Source organism: Arachis ipaensis, chromosome B7 (genome assembly GCF_059453495.1).
Source record: "Arachis ipaensis isolate K30076 ecotype BB chromosome B7, ASM5945349v1, whole genome shotgun sequence".
Classification (NCBI taxonomy): domain Eukaryota; kingdom Viridiplantae; phylum Streptophyta; class Magnoliopsida; order Fabales; family Fabaceae; genus Arachis; species Arachis ipaensis.
Genome location: NC_142442.1, coordinates 733572 through 755511, shown reverse-complemented (window position 1 = coordinate 755511; position 21940 = coordinate 733572). Strand labels below are relative to the sequence as shown.

Here is a 21940-nt window from a genome sequence, read left to right as displayed (position 1 = left end):
CCCAACATTCTGATTAAGACATCATATACAACCAAAAGTCTACATTAATTGAGGAGTTATTCTATTTCTAACCACATATATTGTCTCTTGATTGAGGAATTATTAATTCTAGTCTAGAACCTCAGGAGAACAAAGAAAAATTATATATTTTTTGAATTTTTTCATATTCTTTTTTTTTTTTTGTTCACGGTATCCCCAAGCCCGACAAGTTAAGGACTAATCTGTTGCGGATCAGAACTCCATTTAAGGGTCTGTCACTGACTAATGAGTTGCTGCATGTATAAGGTGGGATTCGAATCTCCAACACTTGCTTAAGCGGACGAGTGAGCTGACCACTCGACAAACCCAAGTTGGTTAATTTTTTCATATTCTATATATGGAATATAATATAAGATTATTATTATTATTTCATCTTTGAAAATAACTCTACCCACATTTGTAAGAGATCATAATTTCTTTTAGGTCAAGCGTATACCTTTGAACATTGATGAGCATAAAATATGGGACATAGACTATAAACACAGCTTGGCTTACAAGTTAAAATAATTTTGTATTATTACGTTTAAGAAGAGAGTTAACTGTTGGCCCAAATAAGTGAATAACTATAAAATTGGTAATGAAATAGTATCATATTCTAAATTTATTCTTTTCCGTAGAAAATGGTTATTATCAACCAAAGTTTTAAGCATATATACATGGTTCCAATTTTGAAAAAAATAATAATGAAGCATAGCATTACATAGCTAATGTATGTGTAAACAATATGTCACATGCAAAAACTATATATATAATATATCCCCCAAAAAGCTTGTTTGATCACAATTTTTTATCTTATTAAAGAATTGCATGCACATGTGTAACCGCATGCATCATCAACTTGCAATTATAACTTATTAAAAAATAAAATAAAATAAAAAAGAGACCACTTCAATAAAAATGTTTAAAATGTCTTTTTTTTAAAGGTATTTTTTTATTAATTAAAATTTAATATATATAATCGATTAGATTATATTATTTTTGTCAAAATTAGATGAGACAAATTAATTTGGCCAAAAAATCGGTAAACCAAACTTTAAATCGATCTAAATTAATATTTTTTTATAGAAAATGACTCTTATTATATATATTATTTAATTTTAAAAATCCTAAATTCTAACCCTATAACGACACAGAAAAAAGAAAAAAAAAAGAAAAAGATTAAAATTTAGGGTTCTCAATAAATATATATATATATATATATATATATATAATAAAAATATTTTAGTCATTCTTTATAATAGGAATATTGTAAGTATTTTTTATAAAAAAATATTAATTTAGATCGATTTAAGATATAATTTATCGATTTTTTGGCCAAATCAATTTATCTGATCTAATTTTAATAAAAATAACATAATTTAATAAATTATATATATTAAATTTTAATTATTTAAAAATACCTTTAAAAAAAGAAACGTCTTTCTCTAAGTTACTCCAAAATAAAAAACTATAGACATCAATTAGACAAATACGGATTGGCATGATATGTATGGAAATTGAAAAAAGGCAAACAATGTTATCCTTAAATCAGATATGAAACCTGAAGAGATGTAAACTCATTGTCACAGTTCCCAATTTGCATATTACCGCGTTATCAACAAATGAATACATACCCTAAAATGTTGAGCAAAGAATTTGTTCCAAAAACAAACAAAATTAAAGATGGGGCACATGTGCTAAGAGGGTCCCATATGTTACCCTAAATGCATGGCAGCACAACATGATGAAACCCTTCATTTTACAAAGTCTGAAACTTTGGTAATTGATAGGAATAAGGACAAATTCTTGTTCTCGCAGATTAAAAAGACACAACATTGTGCTATCTATCTTACCCTAAAGCCCTAACATGGGCGGTGTGGTGACATGAAAAATTTGGATACAAAAGTCAAACTTGTCATCATGGCTTTTTTTGGTTTTGTAATATGCTCTTCAGCTCCTAGGACTTGGTAACATATGTTAGAATAGATGCAATTGAACCATGCATAACCATGAAATATACAAAGGAAATTTTTTCAATTGTACCAATACACAATATATAAGAGTAAACACTCAACTCGGTCCCTGTCCATATTAAATTAGGACAACGCGATCTCTTACAAAAAAAGTAACACACGTCAGTCCTTGTTTATGTATAAAATAACTCATCGCGCTCCCTCCCATGTATTCCCGTCCATGGACAGGGACCGGCGTGGGTTACTTTTTTGGTGAGGGATCGCGTTGTCCTAATTTAAAATGGACAGGGACCGGGTTGGATGTTTACTAAAAAAATATTAAAATTAGTAGTGTCAAAAAATATTACAAATTTTTTATTTTTTATTAAGATATAATTAGTTAAAAATATGACACTTATATATGTTGAATATATTTTAAATATAATACTGCTCGATATTCATCCGATATACTAAATCAGTAAAAGTGTTCGCATGTCATAATTGATATAACATGGAAAAAAATATGTATTAAAATATTGAATCATTTGTTATATTGACACATTGTGTAATAAATACAAATAATGCAACATAAGTGTTAAAGATATAAAAGATAAGAGAAGATTGACGGAAAAGAATGACACATAAGTAAAAAAATTGATAATACACAATAAAATTAGTGAATATTACCTTGGTCATAAGATGTTTCACGTTGGCTATGTGAAAAGATGTTGGTAAAAAGAATTGGTAAAATATCTATTATACCCTTAGTAATGAACTAGTTATATTCGAAATTTCCTATTAACTTCTTTATTTTTTCACTGGCGAACAGCCACGAAGCAAAGTTAGGTTCTATACTTTCCAAAGAAAACAAAATCTGATATAAGAGAATAATAAATTTGTCAATAATAAAAAAATTAATTTTTTCATAACAAAAAAAGTATTTTTTTATGAATATTAAACTTATTTTGATATGGTGATTAATTTTTTGTGTTAAGTTAATATAATTGTATAAAATAAGTTCTATATCTACATTATTAAAATCTTTTAACTTTTTGAATTTATTGAAAAATTAATATGTTTAGGTTAATTTTTTCTAATATATTAATTTTAATAAATTGAATAAGAATTAATTTAAAAATGAAAAAATATCATGGCTTAATTTTTTTCTATAAAAAAAAATTTGGATATTTTTGTTGAAAATTGACCTTTTATTGAAAAAATTTGGATATTGCTGTAAGTGGAACAGGGCTAATATATAAGGTGGATCATAAGTCATAACTAAAACACAAAATAAGTGTTGAACACTATATGTGTGTCATGCTTGGACGAATCTTTGACGATGTTGTAGTAACATCCCTTGCGTATCCAATTATCAAATATCAATATTAGACAAAACACCACTTTTATTTCTATACTTACTAAAAATAATTTCTAAAATATCAACTGTAGTAAAATTTTAAAAATTAGTCAACTAGTCTTTATATAATTTTTTTTATAATATTAAATTTTTTTTTAGTAAACACCCAATCCGGTCCCTGTCCATTTTAAATTAGGACAACGCGATTCCTCACAAAAAAGTAACCCACACCGGTCCCTGTCCATGGACGGGAATACATGAGAGGGGGCGCGATGAGTTATTTTATGCATAGATAGGGATCGGCGTGGGTTACTTTTTTTGTGAGGGATCGTGTTGTCCTAATTTGATATGGACAGAGACCAGGTTAAGTGTTTACTCAATATATATATATATATATATATGAATAATCACATTTAAATATATATGGTAGACAAATTTATTTTCTTTCCTTCAAAGATATTTGATATTATTTCTTAGTAAACCTATCTACTAATTAAGAAACAGAATGATGATAAATCTAATATTCTTGTATGTACTTATAAATGGGTAAGTCTGCATAAATATGATTTGTTTATTTTCTGGAATATAATAATGTTGGAAATTGAGGAGAGACAAAGGTGTATGAGGGAAGGCCTACATATTCACTCTATAAGGCATGCAATTTGGTTTACAAAGAGTTTGCAGTCTTTGCACCCAAAAGTACTACAATAGCTAGAAGGCATGCAAGGAGGGACAACCTTTTTGGCTTTTGCTACTCTTCAATCAAGAATATTAGAACTCCTCTAATCTTGATTATTATGCAATTAGGTTAATCATTAAGCTAAGGTTACAAATATATAGGGAATTGAACTTCATAAAGGGTTAATCAATATTATAATAAGTAAAGCACTAGCTAGGTCATTCTTTTGGAAATTATGCCTTTTTTCCAATTTTATATAGCTTAAAAAAATTAATCTCCCATCAATACAATAAATTCATGGTAGAAACTTAGGTGCAATCGACTTTACGTGAAGTTGATACCTGAAAGTCGTTAGATAATTTGACTGATTTGACTAAATTTTCATCTAACAACTCTTAGGTATCAACTTCACGTGAAGTCAACTTCATCTGAGTTTTCACCTAAATTCATAAATTAGCTTCCAGCTTATAAATTAGCACAACAACTCAAGTGATAGAAGAAATTAATTAACCTAGTTAATTAAAATTGAAGATTGGATTAGTCAATTTATAGAGAAGTGCTACGTGGAGAAATTTAATGAATTTGGAGGGTGAATGGTGTAACAAATAGGTGACGTGCCTAATGAAAAAGAAGTAAAGAACTCAACTATGTCCATTGAATTGAATCATTTGGTCGGTTTCTCATCAACTTAATTTGTCTCTTCCTTTAGCACGGTTCAATAGTTATGAAAGGACATATATCCCCTCATAATTCAGATCTCTCTATTTGTGCATATAGAATCTCTCATCATCTTTGCTTTCTATGCTTAGAGTGGTACATCCTTTTATTTTACTAATAAAAGCAATTACAAAAAAAGTTTAATTACTCTACTAGTTTCTATAGTTTTGCAAAATTTTCAATTAGGTCTCTATACTTTTTTTCTTTTAATTGAGTTCTTGCACTAATTTTTTTTTTAATTGGGTATCTACACTTTTTTTTCCTTTTATTTAGGTCTCTGTACCAATTTTATTTTTTTAATTGGGTCTCTATAAAATTAAGCTAATTATTACTAAGAGGGACTTAATTGAAAAAAAAACTTTGGTGCAGGGACCCAATTAAAAAGAAAAAAAGTATAGGGACCTAATTGAAAATTTCACGAAATTATAAGGGCTAATAGAGTAATTAAACCTTACAAAAAATATTAATTTAAAAAAAAATTAATTTCTTAATTAAAAAATATATCATGTACATAAAGTTATGCATATATCACAATTCAAAAAAAAAAAAAAATTATCTGTTTTGTGTTTTAAAGATACATATCAAATTTATAAATTAAAATTTTTGTTAAAAATATAAAAAAAAAATTAAATTTTTAATACATTTATTTTATATTTGTTAAATAAAAATATTTAAAATTTTTTACTAAAAATAAACTTATTATAAGATATAATGGGATGAGTTAAATAGGTTGAAAAGGATATTTAATTAAGTTGAAGTTAAAACTTCAATTGAGGCAGGGTTAATATCTTTGCATTAGATTAAGTCACTTTATTAATATACACATACATGAAGTGCAATAATTGGAAAAAGGTTAACACGGTGGTAATGTTATACCTTTGACTCTTTCAACTGTATTATAACTTAGAAGCATGAGTCTCCATTTAAAAGTTGAAAAAACCCATAATATTCAAGTTGAAATTCAATCGGAGTCCATAAATTGAATTAATCAACGATGATAATAAAGTAGCTAGTTTATATTAGGTCCTTTTCAACTCGGTTCTATTTTTTTTTTTCCGGTCCAAGTGGCCTGGGTGGATCTTAGATGTAAATTAAAAGCTTAAAATAATTATAGTCATAGAAGCAATATTTAATCATGGAGGTCATCTTCACTAAAGTTTTTTTAAAAATAAAATGTAAAAAAATTTAAAAAAAATTGAATATCAATTATCAAAATAAGAATATATCTCCAAATTAATCTTTTATTAAACATTTATAAAAGCATTTACAAATTGTCATTGCTATTTTGACTAAATTCGTCACTAATTACATATGAAAAAAAACTGTCGCTAAAATCCATCGACAATTTAAAAGATTTTAGTAGTGATCAAAACTATATTTTTATATTAATAGCAAACTCAAATCCTTAAAAAATTGGAGCCTAACTCTTACCAAGTATATATCCCAACCTTACCTTCTTCACTTGTTGAGCTAGAAGGTAAATTAAGTACAAAATCCAAAATATTTAATATTTGCCAATCTTGAACACAATCTGTGGCGCATAGAAGAATAAACATGGAAATAGATTTTTTTAATTTTTTTAATTGTTTAATAAAATGTGATATCTCACTTTATATTATTTAAGTAGGACCAAAATATATATATATGTAAAAATATATTGAATAATAAAAAATTATACTTTACTAAATTGATTAAAAAAAATTAGAAAATTTACTTCCGGAATAAACATAATTAGGGGTGTTCAAATCTAAACCTAATTCAAATTAAACCGCTCATCCAATTCAATCCAAACCGAAAACCGATTAATACCGCACTAATTCGGATTTGATTGGATTCTATTTTTTGCAAACCGCTAGATTGGATCAGATTTCGAATCTACTTCATAACCGATCGAATCCAATCCAATCCAAACCGTACAAATTGCTATAATATTATTATTTTATTATTATATTTACAATTATACTTATAACATGTTCAATTTGTTATACATTTTTCTATTATTCATGTATTATTATTATTTAATAAATATTTTATGTTCAAAATGTTATTTATTTATTTATTTATTTTAACTAGTCTATAATTTTATTTCTATTGTTATTTATCGTTGACTTTTTAAAATATTGTTAAGACTTGTTATGTCATTATTGATTATTTAAAATTTGATATTAAGACTTGTTATATGTATTTAATTTTTTTAATTTACAAAATTATAAATCCAATTCAATCCAAACTGCTTGAAATTGAATCGATTTTTTTTTTAAATCATCCAATCCAAACTACACCGCAAATAAAATTAATTTTTGAATCAAATGAATTTTTGACTCAAAATCGATCCAAACCGCACCACGAACACCCCTAAACACGACTCCAAATTGGAGCAACTGGCGAATAAAATAAAGGCCTAAAGGGTATATTGAAGATAAGAAGTGTGGGCCATTATGTACACTCACTTGGGAGTTTTAAGAGGACAAAGTATTAACAAGATTCCCCCCTTTTTCCCCTTTAGTTTATGGTTCTTTGTTATATTTGATTCCACAAAGCATATTTAAGGGGTAAAATTACTTGCTAAATCACATCAATAGGAGGGAAATGATTTTCAATAATGGACGTGTAATAGTTTAAATTATAACATAGCAAACCCTTCAATGTTTTTTAATCTTTAATTTTAAGTTTTTTTTTTTAATAGAGAAATAATATATTAGGCTTTTGTGCAATGGATATCTTTCAAAATTTGATTCAATAAGAACATGATAATATAGCAATCTCATAAGAGCACGCGTATAAAGTTGTGATATATGGTGGACCTAAATAAATAATAATAATAATAATAGTGGTAGTAAGGCCAAGTAGCAATAATAAAAAACCATAGTCATGAGTTGATCTTTGCTTTAATTTGTCTTTTATATTTTAGTTTAATTTATATTTGTTTTCTTTAAAAACGGTCAGTTTATTTTAAGTGTGAGATTATAATAATAGTGTAAAAACGTGGATTCAAAGTCAGTTATTCAGAAAAACAATGCGTTTGTTTATTCTTTCTTTCAAAAAGTTAATATTTTTTTATTCCTATTCTAGAATGTATATATTATGTATATATATATAAAAAAATCTATTATATAGAGTTAGCTGTTTCTAAAATTTTATAGGATTAAATGATTAATCAAAATTGTATTATGGCAAATCTACTATGTTTGGCATTAACGTAAAAACAATTATTAAGAAAATGGTTGAAACATAATTATCACGGATTGTTTATTACTAATAACACTTTACCTACCTTCATGTGTTATCTACCAATCTTTTTGTGATAAGTAAAAGACGAAATTATTAAGAAAGATTTCATGTAGCTAGGAATGTGCACTCTCCAATAATGTTAGTTAGTAACTTTCCATGGACTACATCATAATTACTTGAGTGGATTAGGATAAGACATTTTGCACGTAATTATATTAGAGAAGATGTGCTAACATATACATGATATTTTTGAGATAAGTTCAATGGATTATGAAAAGAGAATAAGTGCCAAAAGCAAAATAGTGTATGATATATGTTACGGAGCAAGTCCAGTCCAATTAGCCGCTGGGTTGGGGTACCACTTTTGATCCAGGCTTAAACTATTCTCCATCAGGAAAATTTAACGGGTCGATTTTCAATATCCGACCCAGTCGACATCCGGCTTCGCCACTTGTGCAATCCAACACACTACACCCAGTAACCTGGTCGGGTCGGTTTTTTCGGGGTCACATCCGAAGTTTCGATCCGGAGTTCAGGACGACCAACTCTTCCCACATAGACAGGGACAACTCATAAGCATTCTGACCAGTAGGTTAGATCATTTTTGGGTCCGCCCATCACAGTATATAAGGGGAGAGGTCAACACTCCCTCTAAGGTACACATAATCTTATCCAATTTGACTATCCTCTCGTATGGACACTGACTTGATCGTCGGAGTATCCTTGCAGGTGGCCATTCCCCCTCGTTCGTTCTACCACCGCTCCCGTCGACCTTCGACCCTGAACCAAAGGTCCGCTCCGAGTTACTTCAGGGTCTCGCCATCTCATCCCTTCACCGTCACCCGACCTATCAGATACCCGAAAACCCCAGATAACGAACAATATAACATAATAAAATAAATATGCAAGTTTATCATAAAGATTATTAACTAGAATTACAATATAATTTAGAATAAAAAAATGTTCAAGTGCATGTTGATGTTAGCTGAAGTGTAAGACACTACTTCCTAGTTCCTACGTCATAGTATATATATATATAAGGTTCTCTCTCTTCTAAGATCTAACTCAACTCAACTGAACCCAATTCAAGCGTGTGGGTCATTATCTCAGATTACAACACCCCACCTTTTCATAAATTCAATCACAACCTTTTGTACAGGATTTTTTTTCCCAAATAAATAAATTAAATGTTTTATTTATTTAAATATGTAATTTAGATAGTATTTATCAATTCGTATCGTATTATTTATTTTGTTTACAATATAAATAAGATAAGTCAATTTTTTTTAAGCCATATCTTAGATGTAAATATGTGTAAAAATTTTAATTAGACTTATGTTATTTGCAGTAAAAATAAGATACATGTATATTATACAATAAACGAGATATAAGAGAGTGGTCGAATAATAATAATTTAAAGAATAAAGTATATTTTTTGTTCCTAAAATTTGGCAAAAATTTTAAAAATACTCATAAATTTTATTTTATTTCAATTTTGTCTCAAAAATTTTCGATTTGCATCAAATATATTTTCGACAGCTAAATTTTCAAAAAATTTAGGACCAATCTAACAATAATACATGAAAATTATGCTTGATTTACTTGTGTTGAGGGGTTGTTTTTATGAAATTGTTGTTGAATCGGTCTTAAATTTTTTGAAAAATTAGCTGTCAGAGATATATTTGATACAAATCAAAAACTTTTGGGACAAAATTGAAATAAAATAAAACTTGGGAATATTTTTAAAACTTTTGTCAAATTTTAGGGACAAAAAATATACTTTACCCTAATTTAAAAATTATTACTAAACACGGTTAAGGTATTTTAATTCATTCATAGATTGCATGTTTCTGACCTTCTAGTATTAGTAAAATTTGGCAAAACTTATTCATGTTAGATACATTCTTTTTCTTTAATCACAAAAGGCCAATTTAGAGGTAGATAAAGTGTGGTGCATACATATAATTGTTATTATATACACTCAAATTTTAAATTTATCAATGGTTAGGGGTCAAATGACAAAGCAATTTCCTAGTCAGCTTTCAAATGAAGATTAAGACTTAAATAAAACTAGAGTTACACACTTACATCACACATGTTTTTACACAAAACAATATACATTTAATTATTAAAACACATAATCTTGCATATAAGATTATGACATCTTTAGTCACTAAAATTGGCATCATGATTAAAGCAATCCTTTTAGCACTTGTGTTACTACAAAATACTCCTTAACTAAGGTTTGTACATCCAACTCAAAATCTTACGGTGTCATGTTAATGAATTTCTCATCTTATAAACTCCTCACTCTTTTTTATTTTCTTTGATGTGGGACTAACTTCAACACTCCTCACACTTGCAACTCTAACAGTATGTTTGTCTTATACATGGAGAAATTAAATAACTAGAAGGGTCCATAACCATAAGGGCTGTAACAATAGATAAGAAAAATAGGACTGAAAAATAATTAAGGGAAATTGACATGAATCTGCTCATGATTGTGACACATGAGTCACAGAAATGTAAAGCTGCATTAATGTATGTATTTGACCAAAGTTACACCATTATTAAGAAGGGGTATTTTGGTCATAACAGTGAAACAAATTTGCCAGATGAGCATGATATCTATGGAGCAAATGGTTGATATGTAGTTTCTATAAAAATGGATGGGCAATTTCCCATACATTATTTTTATATTGCCACTGCTAAATTCCTAAGCCTTTTTTTCTTCATTGTAATAGGAAATAGTCTTCTTTCTCTCTCTTGAGCCTATGCTTTGAGATTCTACTCCACTCTGGTTTTCCAACCTTGGAATTTCTTCAAAGCAAGGTAAGAAACAAACAAACAAACAAACTGGTTTAATGTTCAACAATTAAAACAGTTTGTTTCCCTCATTTAGAGTATGTTAAGTTCATTATTCTTGCTTGTGGATTTTCTAAGTTCTAAATTTTTGGCATTTACTGAAATGTAAGTGTCTGTGTTCTTGTATTTAGCTTTTTTCTTCACCAGTTCATGCAATGAGGTGTTTGGATTTGAGTTTTAACATGCATTTTGTATTGAATCTATTATTTACTGGTCAAATTTTTCAATGATATTGCATTTGAGTACTGTTATAGGAGAGGTTTATATGATTACCTTTGTTATTCCCATTTCCTTTCTATTTGTCTCTTATCTTTGCTTAATTCTGGAAATAACTTAATATTTCCTATATCTTTTTTATTTTCTTTTTCTGGCCAAGGAAAACCAATCATTTGCACAATTGGTTTAATTTTTGCAGTTTCTTTGAAACTTTCACAGATTGATTCCATTTAATTCTTTATCTGTTATTAAGAAAGAGAAGGAAAAAACTTAGGAAAAGACAAGTGATTGACTTGGTAAGAGAGTCAAGTTGCTGGTAATACACGGTAGTTGAAGAACAAAATTGACTAATCTTTTCCAAAAGGATGAATATTTCAATTTCAGCTGTGGATTTTCTGTCTCTTTCTATGCATTGATGTTGAATGAAATTCGAAAGATAGCACTGATGCTGTGAATTGTTCTGCTTGTTCAATGCAGACAACAGGTTATGTAAATTATGTGGTTTACCTCCTCTTGGAAGACTTATCCTTAATCAATTCCAGGACTAAATACAATTGATTCTGCGAAAGGAAATTCGATTACTCTCGAAGTATAACCTTCTAGAAGTGGCAAACTGAAGCTAGTCTGTTATCAATTCTGGAATGCAGGCATCAGAGCATCATAGAAGTTCAAGTATGTACTATCAACCAATGCAGCAGGTTGAGGCATACTGCATGCCGCAATATCAAGCTCTGAATCATCATCAGTATTACAATGATGGAGGCCATGGTATTGGAAGCAGATTCTCTAATCAAAGTTCTTCTGAAATTTACTGCACATTGGAGTCATCATCTGCAACCGGCAGTTTTAATGTTTACAATTCTCCTTCAACTGTTAGTTTCTCACCAAATGGTAGCCCGGTTTCTCTTCAAGATTCTCAATCTCAGTCATATCCACCTGACAATAACTATGGATCTCCTATGAGTGGTTCGTGCATAACTGACGATTTAAGTACCTTCAAGCACAAGCTGAGAGAGTTGGAGAGTGTGATGTTTGGTCCTGATTGTGATAATCTTGATAGTTATGACAGTTCATTCAAGGATGCAACTGATTTCATGTCATCCGAGATGGACAGCTGGAGACAAACAATGGTGGCAATTTCTTGCAAGAACTTAAAGCATGTACTCGTCGTGTGTGCGAAAGCAATTGCAGAGAATGATCTGCTAATGGCACAAAGGTTGATGGATGAACTGAGGCAGATGGTGTCTGTATCTGGCGAACCGATTCAAAGGTTGGGAGCATACATGTTGGAAGGCCTAGTTGCACGGCTGTCTTCCTCCGGGAGTTCAATCTACAGAGCCTTGAGATGCAAGGAACCAGAAAGTGCTGAGCTCCTCTCCTATATGCACATACTCTATGAGGTTTGCCCCTACTTCAAATTCGGATACATGTCTGCGAATGGAGCAATCGCAGAAGCTATGAAGGATGAAGACAGAGTTCACATAATTGATTTTCAAATTTCTCAAGGGAGCCAGTGGATCACTTTGATTCAAGCTTTTGCAGCTAGGCCTGGAGGACCACCACACATCCGAATTACAGGTATTGATGATTCAACATCGGCTTATGCGCGCGGTGGTGGGCTGCACATTGTGGGAAAGAGGTTGTCCAAGCTTGCAGAGCATTTTAAAGTGCCATTTGAATTTCATGCTGCAGCTATATCTGGTTGTGATGTTCAGCTGCATAATCTTGGTGTTCGACCGGGCGAGGCATTAGCTGTGAATTTTGCATTCATGCTACATCACATGCCAGATGAAAGTGTCAGCACCCTGAATCATAGGGATAGGCTCTTGAGGCTGGTCAAGAGCCTATCCCCGAAAGTGGTGACATTGGTGGAGCAGGAATCCAACACCAACACAGCTGCATTCTTTCCACGTTTCCTCGAAACTATGGACTACTACACAGCCATGTTCGAGTCGATAGACGTGACTCTTCCGAGGGAACATAAAGAGAGGATCAATGTGGAGCAGCATTGCTTGGCAAGGGATTTGGTTAACATCATAGCATGTGAAGGGGTTGAGAGAGTGGAAAGACATGAAGTGCTTGGGAAATGGAGGTCAAGGTTTGCAATGGCTGGTTTCAGTCCTTACCCTTTGAGTTCATTGGTGAATGGTACCATCAAGAAACTGCTTGATAACTACAGTGATAGATATAGGCTTGAAGAGAGAGATGGAGCATTGTATCTTGGTTGGATGAATAGAGATTTGGTTGCCTCTTGTGCATGGAAATGAGAACTGGGAATTGTGTGTTGGGGGAGGACAAAGCAGAACCTCCTTGTTCTTGTTCTTGTTCTTATTCTGTTCTTATTCTAGTTCCATTAGGTTGTAGAAGCTAAATGGGAAAAGGGTATACTTGAATCCAATCTGAATCTGCACTTTCTTTGTTCAAGAATTTTAACAAGAAATGTTGCTATAGCATTTTCTTATCAGCAATATTGATCTTCCTTTTCATAATCTTTTCTATTCTCCTTATCTCCCATCACAACAATGATTTACTTGAAATCTGATTAACTTTTTATGTTCCTGTTGTTCATAAGATAGAATTACAATTGGTGTGCGTACTTAAGGGGTTGTACTGATGTTACTTCTAGTGATGGAACAAGTTGACTAGCTGGAACTTGACTTGTTTCGGTTGACTTTGACAAAAGAATACTAGTGACAGAATTCGGAAGATGCATATATGACACTGTTAAAAAAAGCTAGCATGAATGTTGTTCCAATTAAACCAAAAACCAAAAACCAGTTATTAAATTAGTCGCTGTATAAAATATATATTGGAGTATAAATACACATTAAAAATATATCAAACAAAATATGTGAATATACTAAAATATGTAGTGATTAATTTGATAACTGATTTTTAGTGTGCGCATGATAAATTTTTTATAAACAATTCTATACCACTTCCAATGATTATTTATTTTCCTCTATTAATATGAACAATGTGGTTTATCATGTACTTGAACAATACATAAGAGAAGCAGCACAGAATCATTGTTTTATCCAAAGGCCACAATTCTGCAAGTCATTGTACAAACCACTACTTACATTAAGAAAGAAAGGGCAATAAGAAAGCACAAAACAAGAATTACTTCTGAGGAGTATATTACAAGCATAGAACGTTTTATACATGTATATGAAAATGTACAGTTTCCTTATTTTACTAACAAAATAGTATACAAGTGATGATAATTGATATCTAATCCGGTAAGAATCATTATTTGCATATTTAGTCAGTCTGCAAATACCCAAATATGAAAGGAGAAGTTAGAGTAGAAATAGGAAACATATTCCCATAAATATTTGTGTGTAACCTATGTCATTGCCTACTCGCTTCAGTCACTAGCTGCAAAAATAACACTGCAAATTTAGCTCTAGACAGCTTCTGCATCAGATGCTGATTGCTTCTTGAGTTGACCTTCTTGACCAGGAGTATCATGAACAACAACCACATTAGGGGATCCGTTCTTTCCTTCTGATTTAGTTTCTACGTCATCTTTCGGCTGTTCGTTTGATTTTGATCGACATGGATCTTCAGAATTTGATTGGCATGTGATGTTAGCACCAACATAATCCTGTTTGGCAACTGCATTTTCATTTTTTTGTTGTTGTTGCCCATTTAATTTACTTTCAGGACTCTTACCAGCCTCTGATTTAGTAATTGAGTTGCCATTTACTTTCTCATTTGATCTGCTTCCTCTTGTATCTGTAGAAACAGGATTTGATACAGAATTGGTTCCTGGCTTGCCATTAATGGTTGTTGTTTGAGCATTTGTAGCTGCATTATGAGTGACAGTCCTTCCAGGCGGGATTTCATGATCATGTTGTCCCTCATAGGTAGTTATTACAACTTTTGAATCATGAGAGGCCCTTTCCACATGCTTTTTGACAGGGCATCCGGGACTAGAGCATCGATAATAACTTCTGGTGAAGTGGAGAAAAATGGAGAACACATTAAATTAAAACCTACTGGATGAATGCATGCATACTTCCGAAGTTCAAACAGAATCGAAGAGACAGAAATCAAACAAGCGTTAAAAACATTTGTGGCCAACAGGTAGTAAAGATGAAAAGTCTAACCATTATGAACATACTCAAAGGAGAAGACGAAGCAGCTAGATTAACTTGGCCATGAATCCACAAACATAGCAATTCAGAACAATAGGATTATTGGCAAAAAATTGTAATTGAACATGTTCTAGCATAAAGTGCAGGTAGAACACAATTTGAAAAGCTATTAAACGAACTACCATAACCGGATTCTGTTGCTTTCAAGAAAGGAAATAGACAGCAACTGCAATCAATTTATTGTGATGAGCTTTCACCTTTCAGGCTGGCCCATAGCTATAAACGCATTTACCATATTCAACTAAACTTCAAAATGCCTATAACAACACAGGTAAAAATGGATGTACAGTTACATCATAGACATGAAAGCTAACTTGTACCTGGGATTTGCATTTCCTTTAACTAGTTTCTGACCATATTTGCGCCAACGGTACCCATCATTTACAAAATCAACCTCACTTGAAGTTTGAACGACAACACGAGACGCACAAGTTGACTTGTCAGCTACACTGACTTCAATATTACTATCGTCTATCCTCCTATTACAAATCGGCAGATAAAATAAAAGGTTAGCTATCACACATATTACAAGCCAAGCATTTTTCACAATGGTCAAATAACGTACTGCCGTTTTGAGTCAGGATAGTCATTGTTGTGAACCTCGTCATTTGCTGTGGTCAGTTGTGAATGTGCAGCTTTCATCAGATCAGCTGCAGGAACATTTGTAATCTGAAGCGAGTGTGAAAACTTCATCTGTTGAGGTACACTTGCATGCTCATTCAATGATTTGTCTTCAACTGTGACGCCATAAATATATTTATAAATAACCTTTTTGTGGAAGGACATTAATGACTAAAACACTAAATAAATCGAAGTCTCACCTTCTACATTGGCAACACGGGGCTTGTCTAGTCCTTCTTCAAGAACAGGAAGAACAGGACCAACAGGCTTTGTGATGTTGGATTGAGGCCTAGGATGATTATGCTGACCAATGCAAATGGAATCTGTGATCTGGCCATCGTTTGACTGCTCTAGCTGTTTCTTTGCCTGGCAGTTCGGATGCGTACACTTGTAATAGCTCCTTATAAATTCATTCCCTTTAACATTTTTCTGGCCATATTTTCGCCAGTTATACCCATCTTTTGATACCCTTTCACGTATTATTGAGGGACTGTCATGACCAGATTGTGATGGATGACGTTTTTCACGGAAAGGTGTATCAGGGCTCTGCACAAGTTTTTCAACTGATGCTGCAATGTGTGTGCTTCGTTGTCGATCTGATTGCAATGCAGAAGCAGTAACATCAGAATCCTTCACTTTGTTTTGAGCCACAGCAGAAGGAATACTTGTTTCTTCCTTTTGCTTGGACGAAGAGGTTTCAGCTCCATGAATCCCTTGTGATTCTGTAATATCACTATGAGGACTTGCTCTCTGCAGTGGTATAGCATAAGGAACATTGTGATCTGCAGTTTCTTCTGAGGAAACCATGGGAACAACTGTCACTGCTTCCATGAATGTATTGAAATCTATTAGCAAATAAATATTCAATAGCCTATTGTCAAGTGCATAAATTTGGGTGCACTGGTATCAGAAATAAGAAATACTATTAAACCAGCTATCATATGGAAAAGGAGGAAAAATTCTAGATACATATATCACAATATGCTAGTGGGGTTGATAAATAACTTGTTTTTCATAAACTATTGAAACTTGGTCACTCGCCACCACACGCTAGCTGCAAAATCATTGATAATAATGCTCCCAGAATCCTGTGTCAAGTTAAATTGTAATGTGTTTTTTGCTTTTTGGCAAAAAAAGCTAAATGTTATGTTATGAGTTAAAATTATTGGAGTGACCAAATTATTGGCTGTGTGATTGAGATTCACTATTAAATAGAAATAATAATAGTCCTGTGATGGTGGGGAAATGAGATAGCTTTTTCCCCCATCAAGTGTATCAGATATGTTGAAAAACAAAGGGGTGAGTGGGGTAGAGCTGAAATTTTGTCCCTTTTTGATGAATCAACGATAATTGACATTAAACAGGAGAGGAGATAGTCCTTAAGGACAAGATTAGAAGAGACGGCGATTATTATTTATCATTTACTATTTATATTATTCTTATGATTATTATATGTGTGTTACACTAAACAGTAAACAGAAACTCACTATAAACATCTGAAATCATTATCACTCTAAACTAGGTCAAATAGCAGAGCTGCTAGCTGCTGCTGCTACATATTGTAAGCGTTAAAAGGAGTTATGAAGTCTGAATTCCAGATTTCAATAGATGAAGGTCCAAGTTTGATGTATGAATTTTGAATGATTTCAGTAAAATTTAACATTGTAAGGTGGGAATCAACTAAGGAAGAAAGATTCCATCTGGTTTGGTAAAAGGCAGCAAAGTGAAGACTTTAGTAATTTAGATTAGATTAGATGCGTAGTAATTAATTAATCCTGTTCTGAATAAGGAAAGAAATAGTGAAATTGAAAGGAAGATTAAGAGAGGGAGGGAGACATTACCCGGAGAGGAGAGAGCAGAGTGTGTGGAGAGTGGTGACGGGAGCTGAAAGAAAGAAAGAAAGAAGGAAAGAGGAGCTGAGATGAATGGGTTGGTTTGGTTGGTTGGTTGGTTGAATTGAATGCGCAAAAATGAGAGTGAGAGAGAGAGAGAGAGAGAGAGTCCAATCCAAGTATCCAAGCAACTAAGAATGGTTCTCTTATTTAATTTGACCGCAAAAAACAAAGCAAATGGGGAAGAAAAGAAACCAAAAGTCCACTCTTTTTTCTCTCTATTCTCTATTCTCTATTTCTCTCTCACAAGCCTGGCTTCTCAGACACACACGAGTGAGAGAGAGAATAGCAGAATATGCCTCTCTCCCTCCTTTCCCTGTCAGGACTTGTCCTTTCACCAGTTTTAGTACTCTCTCTTATTTTTTTAGTCGGAACAGTGTTAACTCAGTTGTGTTGTTGCTTTTTTTTTTTACTTTCTACTGGGCTTGGACTCTTTTGGGCTTGGACCTTTTTGGGCTTAGACTTGCATCCATTTTTTCTTTTATTATTCGGCCTCTGGCCTTCCCGACATTTGGGCTCTAAAACAAAACAAATCTATGACTAAATGCTTTAAATTTGAGGCTTTTTGGGCAGACCATGTTGATTATGGTAATGTCATAAGGAGAGGATGGCACAGTGTTTGTAATACTTCCCAATCTCTATCATTAGCAGTGCTGATCTGAGATTTAATAAAGTTTTCACACCAAACATAAACATTAATATGTATATTACTTTTCCAAAAAAGACACAGCTCCTGGACAACTCCCGAAATTTCACACAAAACATATTGTCAAACCTAACTTTCTCCTAATCCTAACATAAGTAAGATTGCTAACTTTAGTTTCCATAAAGAACAAAACGGACGGCTTGAGGGATTTACAAATATTTCTTAGTTCAGATACTGTCGAAGGGGCCGCCATCCCCGACAGTTCCAGCTAACAACAATCATGGCTGCTGGTAGGGCATGATAAGGCCCGCCTCTTCAACCATAACTGTTCCAGCTTCATCTTTAAGCTTCTTACCTGGTTTCTCCATTCTTAGCTGTTTGTCATCCTCCGCCTTGTCTACATATGTCCCTTTTTCTTTGAGTTCAGATCTAACCCCATATCAAAAGCCAGCTCCAACACACATTGATTGTCATTCCTCTGCTCTGACACAGCAGCAAGCTCCTCATCCATGTCTTGCTTCTCCTAAGCTAGTTCGACGTAATATTCCTCCCCATTCTCCATGAGTTGAATCATGGTTCTACCAGCTGCAGTAATGACTCTCTTCATTTTTTGTTTTTCCCTGTAGCTCCACAACTGACCTGAGCCATGCTTAACGATTCGTGTCTCCATCTCTAAGTGCTTATTGATTGCCATATTTCCATGTTGATTAGTCTGGGCCTCTTTCTTGCCAAAAAGCTTCTCCAATTCTTCCCTAATTGTTATGTGCAGGGTTGATTTTTTGTTGGGCTGGGCTTCTGTTTTTGGGTCTGGGCCTTTTTGGCCTGGATCCCTGACCAAAAAAAAAAGCTTTAAAATTATATATGAAATAATTTTTTTTAGATACATATAAATCTATTATAACGTGTTCAAAATCTGAAAATCCGCGTTGTGTTTTTCTTCTAGTTCCTGGAAAACTCCTACAAATCAATTTTCCTAGCTCCTGATCTGGATTGAGGATTTTAATTTCACCTTTCCTTTCATCAATTTCAATTTCCATTGTTCCCTCTTCTTCATCTCTTCACGCAATTAAGAAAACATGCTTCAATCACCAGGCCACTCGCCCCTCCACCTCTCTTCCCCATCCCCTTCTCCCTCTCTGCAAAACCCTAACCCTAACACTTCAACTTCGTCATCTTCTGCAGCAATCGCACCCAGACTCCCTCCCAAGAACCCCACAGTACTCGATGAAGATACGTACGTTGAAGCCCTCGAGAAGATCATCGAACGCGACTACTTTCCCGACATCTCCAAGCTCCGAGATCGCCTCGATTGGCTCGAAGCCATCAAGACCGGTGATCCAGTCCAAATCCGTGACGCCCAGCTCAAGATCATCGAGCGCCGCCGTGGTGGCTCCGACGTTCCTAAGGTAACCGGTTCTGAATTTAGATCCACTGTCACCCCTGGCTCCACTTTCATGAGAAATTTCACACCTTTTGATGAATTCGATGGTAAAACACCCAAGACCCAACGTTTTGATATTGGTGATGAAGAGAATAATAAGAGCGATGGTGGTGGTGGTGGTGGGGTTGATACTTCTTTGGGGCTTGATCAGTTTTTGTGGAGGTATACGAGTGAGGATAATCACAGCTTCTCGAAGATTCTGGAGAAGGTGAATAGGAAGAGGAAAGAGAGGGTTGGGTATTTGACGGAAGGTGAGAACAAAGACGATGTGGAAGGTATCGAGGATGCTAAGAGAGAGAGGATAACTGACGGGTATGGAACATCTTATCAGCCTCCTAGTACATTGGAGGGATGGAACTATACGGCAAAGAATCTGTTGATGTATCATCCTGCTGATAAGGGTGAGGTTCCATTGACTGAAGAGGAAAGAGCTGTTAGAATTAAGGGCATGACAAAGGAGATAAGTCGTGCAAATACTAGGTTCCATGGTAAAACATTGGATTCTAGGCCAAGAGATGATGGAACTGTTGAGGTGTTGTATACACCTGTTGCCGGTGCTACTCCTGCCCCAATGTCTCTTAGGGAAGGGGACAAGTTAAAGAAGTATGATCTTGAAGATTTGAGGAAGACTCCTAACCCGTTCTATATGGAATCTGCAAAGAAGGCTGAGAATGGCTATAGCTTTGTTAAGACTCCTTCTCCTGCGCCGGGTGTTGATGAATCCCCGTTTATCACTTGGGGAGAGATAGAAGGGACACCGTTGAGGTTGGACCCAGAGGAAACTCCAATTGATATTGGTGGTAGTGCAGATGGACCACATTATAAGATTCCTTCAGCGCCTGCTAGAGATGCAAAAGCGCATTCCCTTTCTAGGGAGGCTGCAAGGAAGATTAGGGAGAGGTCGAAGATGTTTCAAAAACCGCCATTGGCTTCGCCTGTTAGAGGTGGAAGTGCTAGTCCAAGCATGCGGACGCTTTCTCCCGCCGCTCAGAAGTTTGTAAGGAATGCAATTGCAAAGTCCTCAACCTCAGTTGATGAATCGCTTCGCGCAAGTTATCGTGGTTCCAGTCCTGCCTTGGCTACTCCTAGAAGTGTTAGTAGAAGTGTGTCAAGGTTTGGTAGGGATGGGAGTACTGTTTCTAGGTCTCCATCTGTTAGAGAGGGTTCTAATCCTCCTTGGTAATAATGTTGTAACATAGTTTGTTAAAATTTGAAGATAAAGAGCAATATGAGAATGACAGATTTTGCATTATAAAGATTTTGTGTCTTCTTCCTGATTAATTGATACTGGTTATCTAATGTCTATCTGTTGTGATAACTGTGAAGTACTATGTCTGCCTTATGCCTTCTGTGTTACTGTAGTTTTTGCTCGTATTGAAAGTTCATGTTTGTGTGTGTGCTTAAAATAAGTAGGTAGTTTCTGGGTTAAGATGCGTTTATACAGTAATATATAGCTAAAACCCTAAAATTACAAAAACAGATTTTATAAGCCCTACTGGCCCTAATTAAGGCCCCCCAAAAAAACTTTATAAGAAAAGTTTCAAGTGTACTGAGAACAGCTGAGTTTCAGTTATTTTAATCGTTAATTTGAATTATAAAAAAATATATATTAATCAGAGGTGAATTTCTTCTTTTTCTGTCCCTCTCTTAGAGTTTCTACTTTCTACTTTGCTTGTTTCTTCTCTCCTTCTGTGATTTCAAAATGGGATTTTTCAAAATGGTTGAACTGTGAACTTGTTTCTTCAATTGTAATTGCAAGCTTCAGTATTTTCCCCTGTAATATAAATTAACTAACATTATGTTTAATATTGCTTAATTTCAATTAACTGAGTATACGTTATAGCAAAGATAGATAAATTCTAATGAAATCCAAAACTAGGAATGGAAATTAAATGGAAACCTGTGAAAAAGTTTGCTCCGAGATATAAGTTTACTAATGATGTGCAGTTGCCAATAGACTTTGGAATGGTGCCACCAACATTGTTATTTAATATAGAAATATGTTGTAAGGAATGAGCTTGATCACACATCTCTTCAGGAAGTTGACCACCAAAGAAGTTGTTCCGAAGGTTTATTAGTCTTAAAGTGGAGATGTTGAAAGGAGACTGTGGAAGTGAACCTGTCACAAAGCTTCTTGTCTTT

General features: G+C 33.4%; 3 protein-coding genes across 4 annotated transcripts; 2 read left to right on the top strand and 1 right to left on the bottom strand.

The window, feature by feature from the left end:
• The first annotated feature begins 10365 nt into the window (after positions 1 to 10365).
• On the top strand, positions 10366 to 13483 carry PAT1 (GRAS family transcription factor). Its single transcript, XM_016311099.3, has 2 exons — positions 10366 to 10786; positions 11513 to 13483. The coding sequence occupies exon 2, from the start codon at positions 11677 to 11679 to the stop codon at positions 13300 to 13302; it is 1626 nt and encodes a 541-aa protein (XP_016166585.1). The 5' UTR covers positions 10366 to 10786; positions 11513 to 11676; the 3' UTR covers positions 13303 to 13483.
• A 666-nt stretch (positions 13484 to 14149) lies between these two features.
• Positions 14150 to 18043, bottom strand: LOC107609293 (WRKY transcription factor 1). Of its 2 annotated transcripts, none has more exons than XM_016311183.3 (5): positions 17661 to 18043; positions 16020 to 16640; positions 15764 to 15935; positions 15519 to 15677; positions 14150 to 14994 (listed from the first exon to the last, which is right to left on the bottom strand). In XM_016311183.3, exons 2-5 carry the CDS (start codon positions 16624 to 16626, stop codon positions 14445 to 14447), a joined length of 1488 nt encoding a protein of 495 aa, XP_016166669.1. In that variant the 5' UTR covers positions 16627 to 16640; positions 17661 to 18043; the 3' UTR covers positions 14150 to 14444. The 2 variants fall into 2 exon arrangements, with proteins under 2 accessions (XP_016166669.1, XP_016166668.1); XM_016311182.3 differs by having other exon boundaries at positions 16020 to 16664; positions 17661 to 18029.
• A 1195-nt stretch (positions 18044 to 19238) lies between these two features.
• Positions 19239 to 21054, top strand: LOC107609406 (DGCR14-like protein). Its single transcript, XM_016311363.3, has one exon. The coding sequence runs from the start codon at positions 19434 to 19436 to the stop codon at positions 20979 to 20981; it is 1548 nt and encodes a 515-aa protein (XP_016166849.1). The 5' UTR covers positions 19239 to 19433; the 3' UTR covers positions 20982 to 21054.
• The last annotated feature ends 886 nt before the right edge of the window (positions 21055 to 21940 follow it).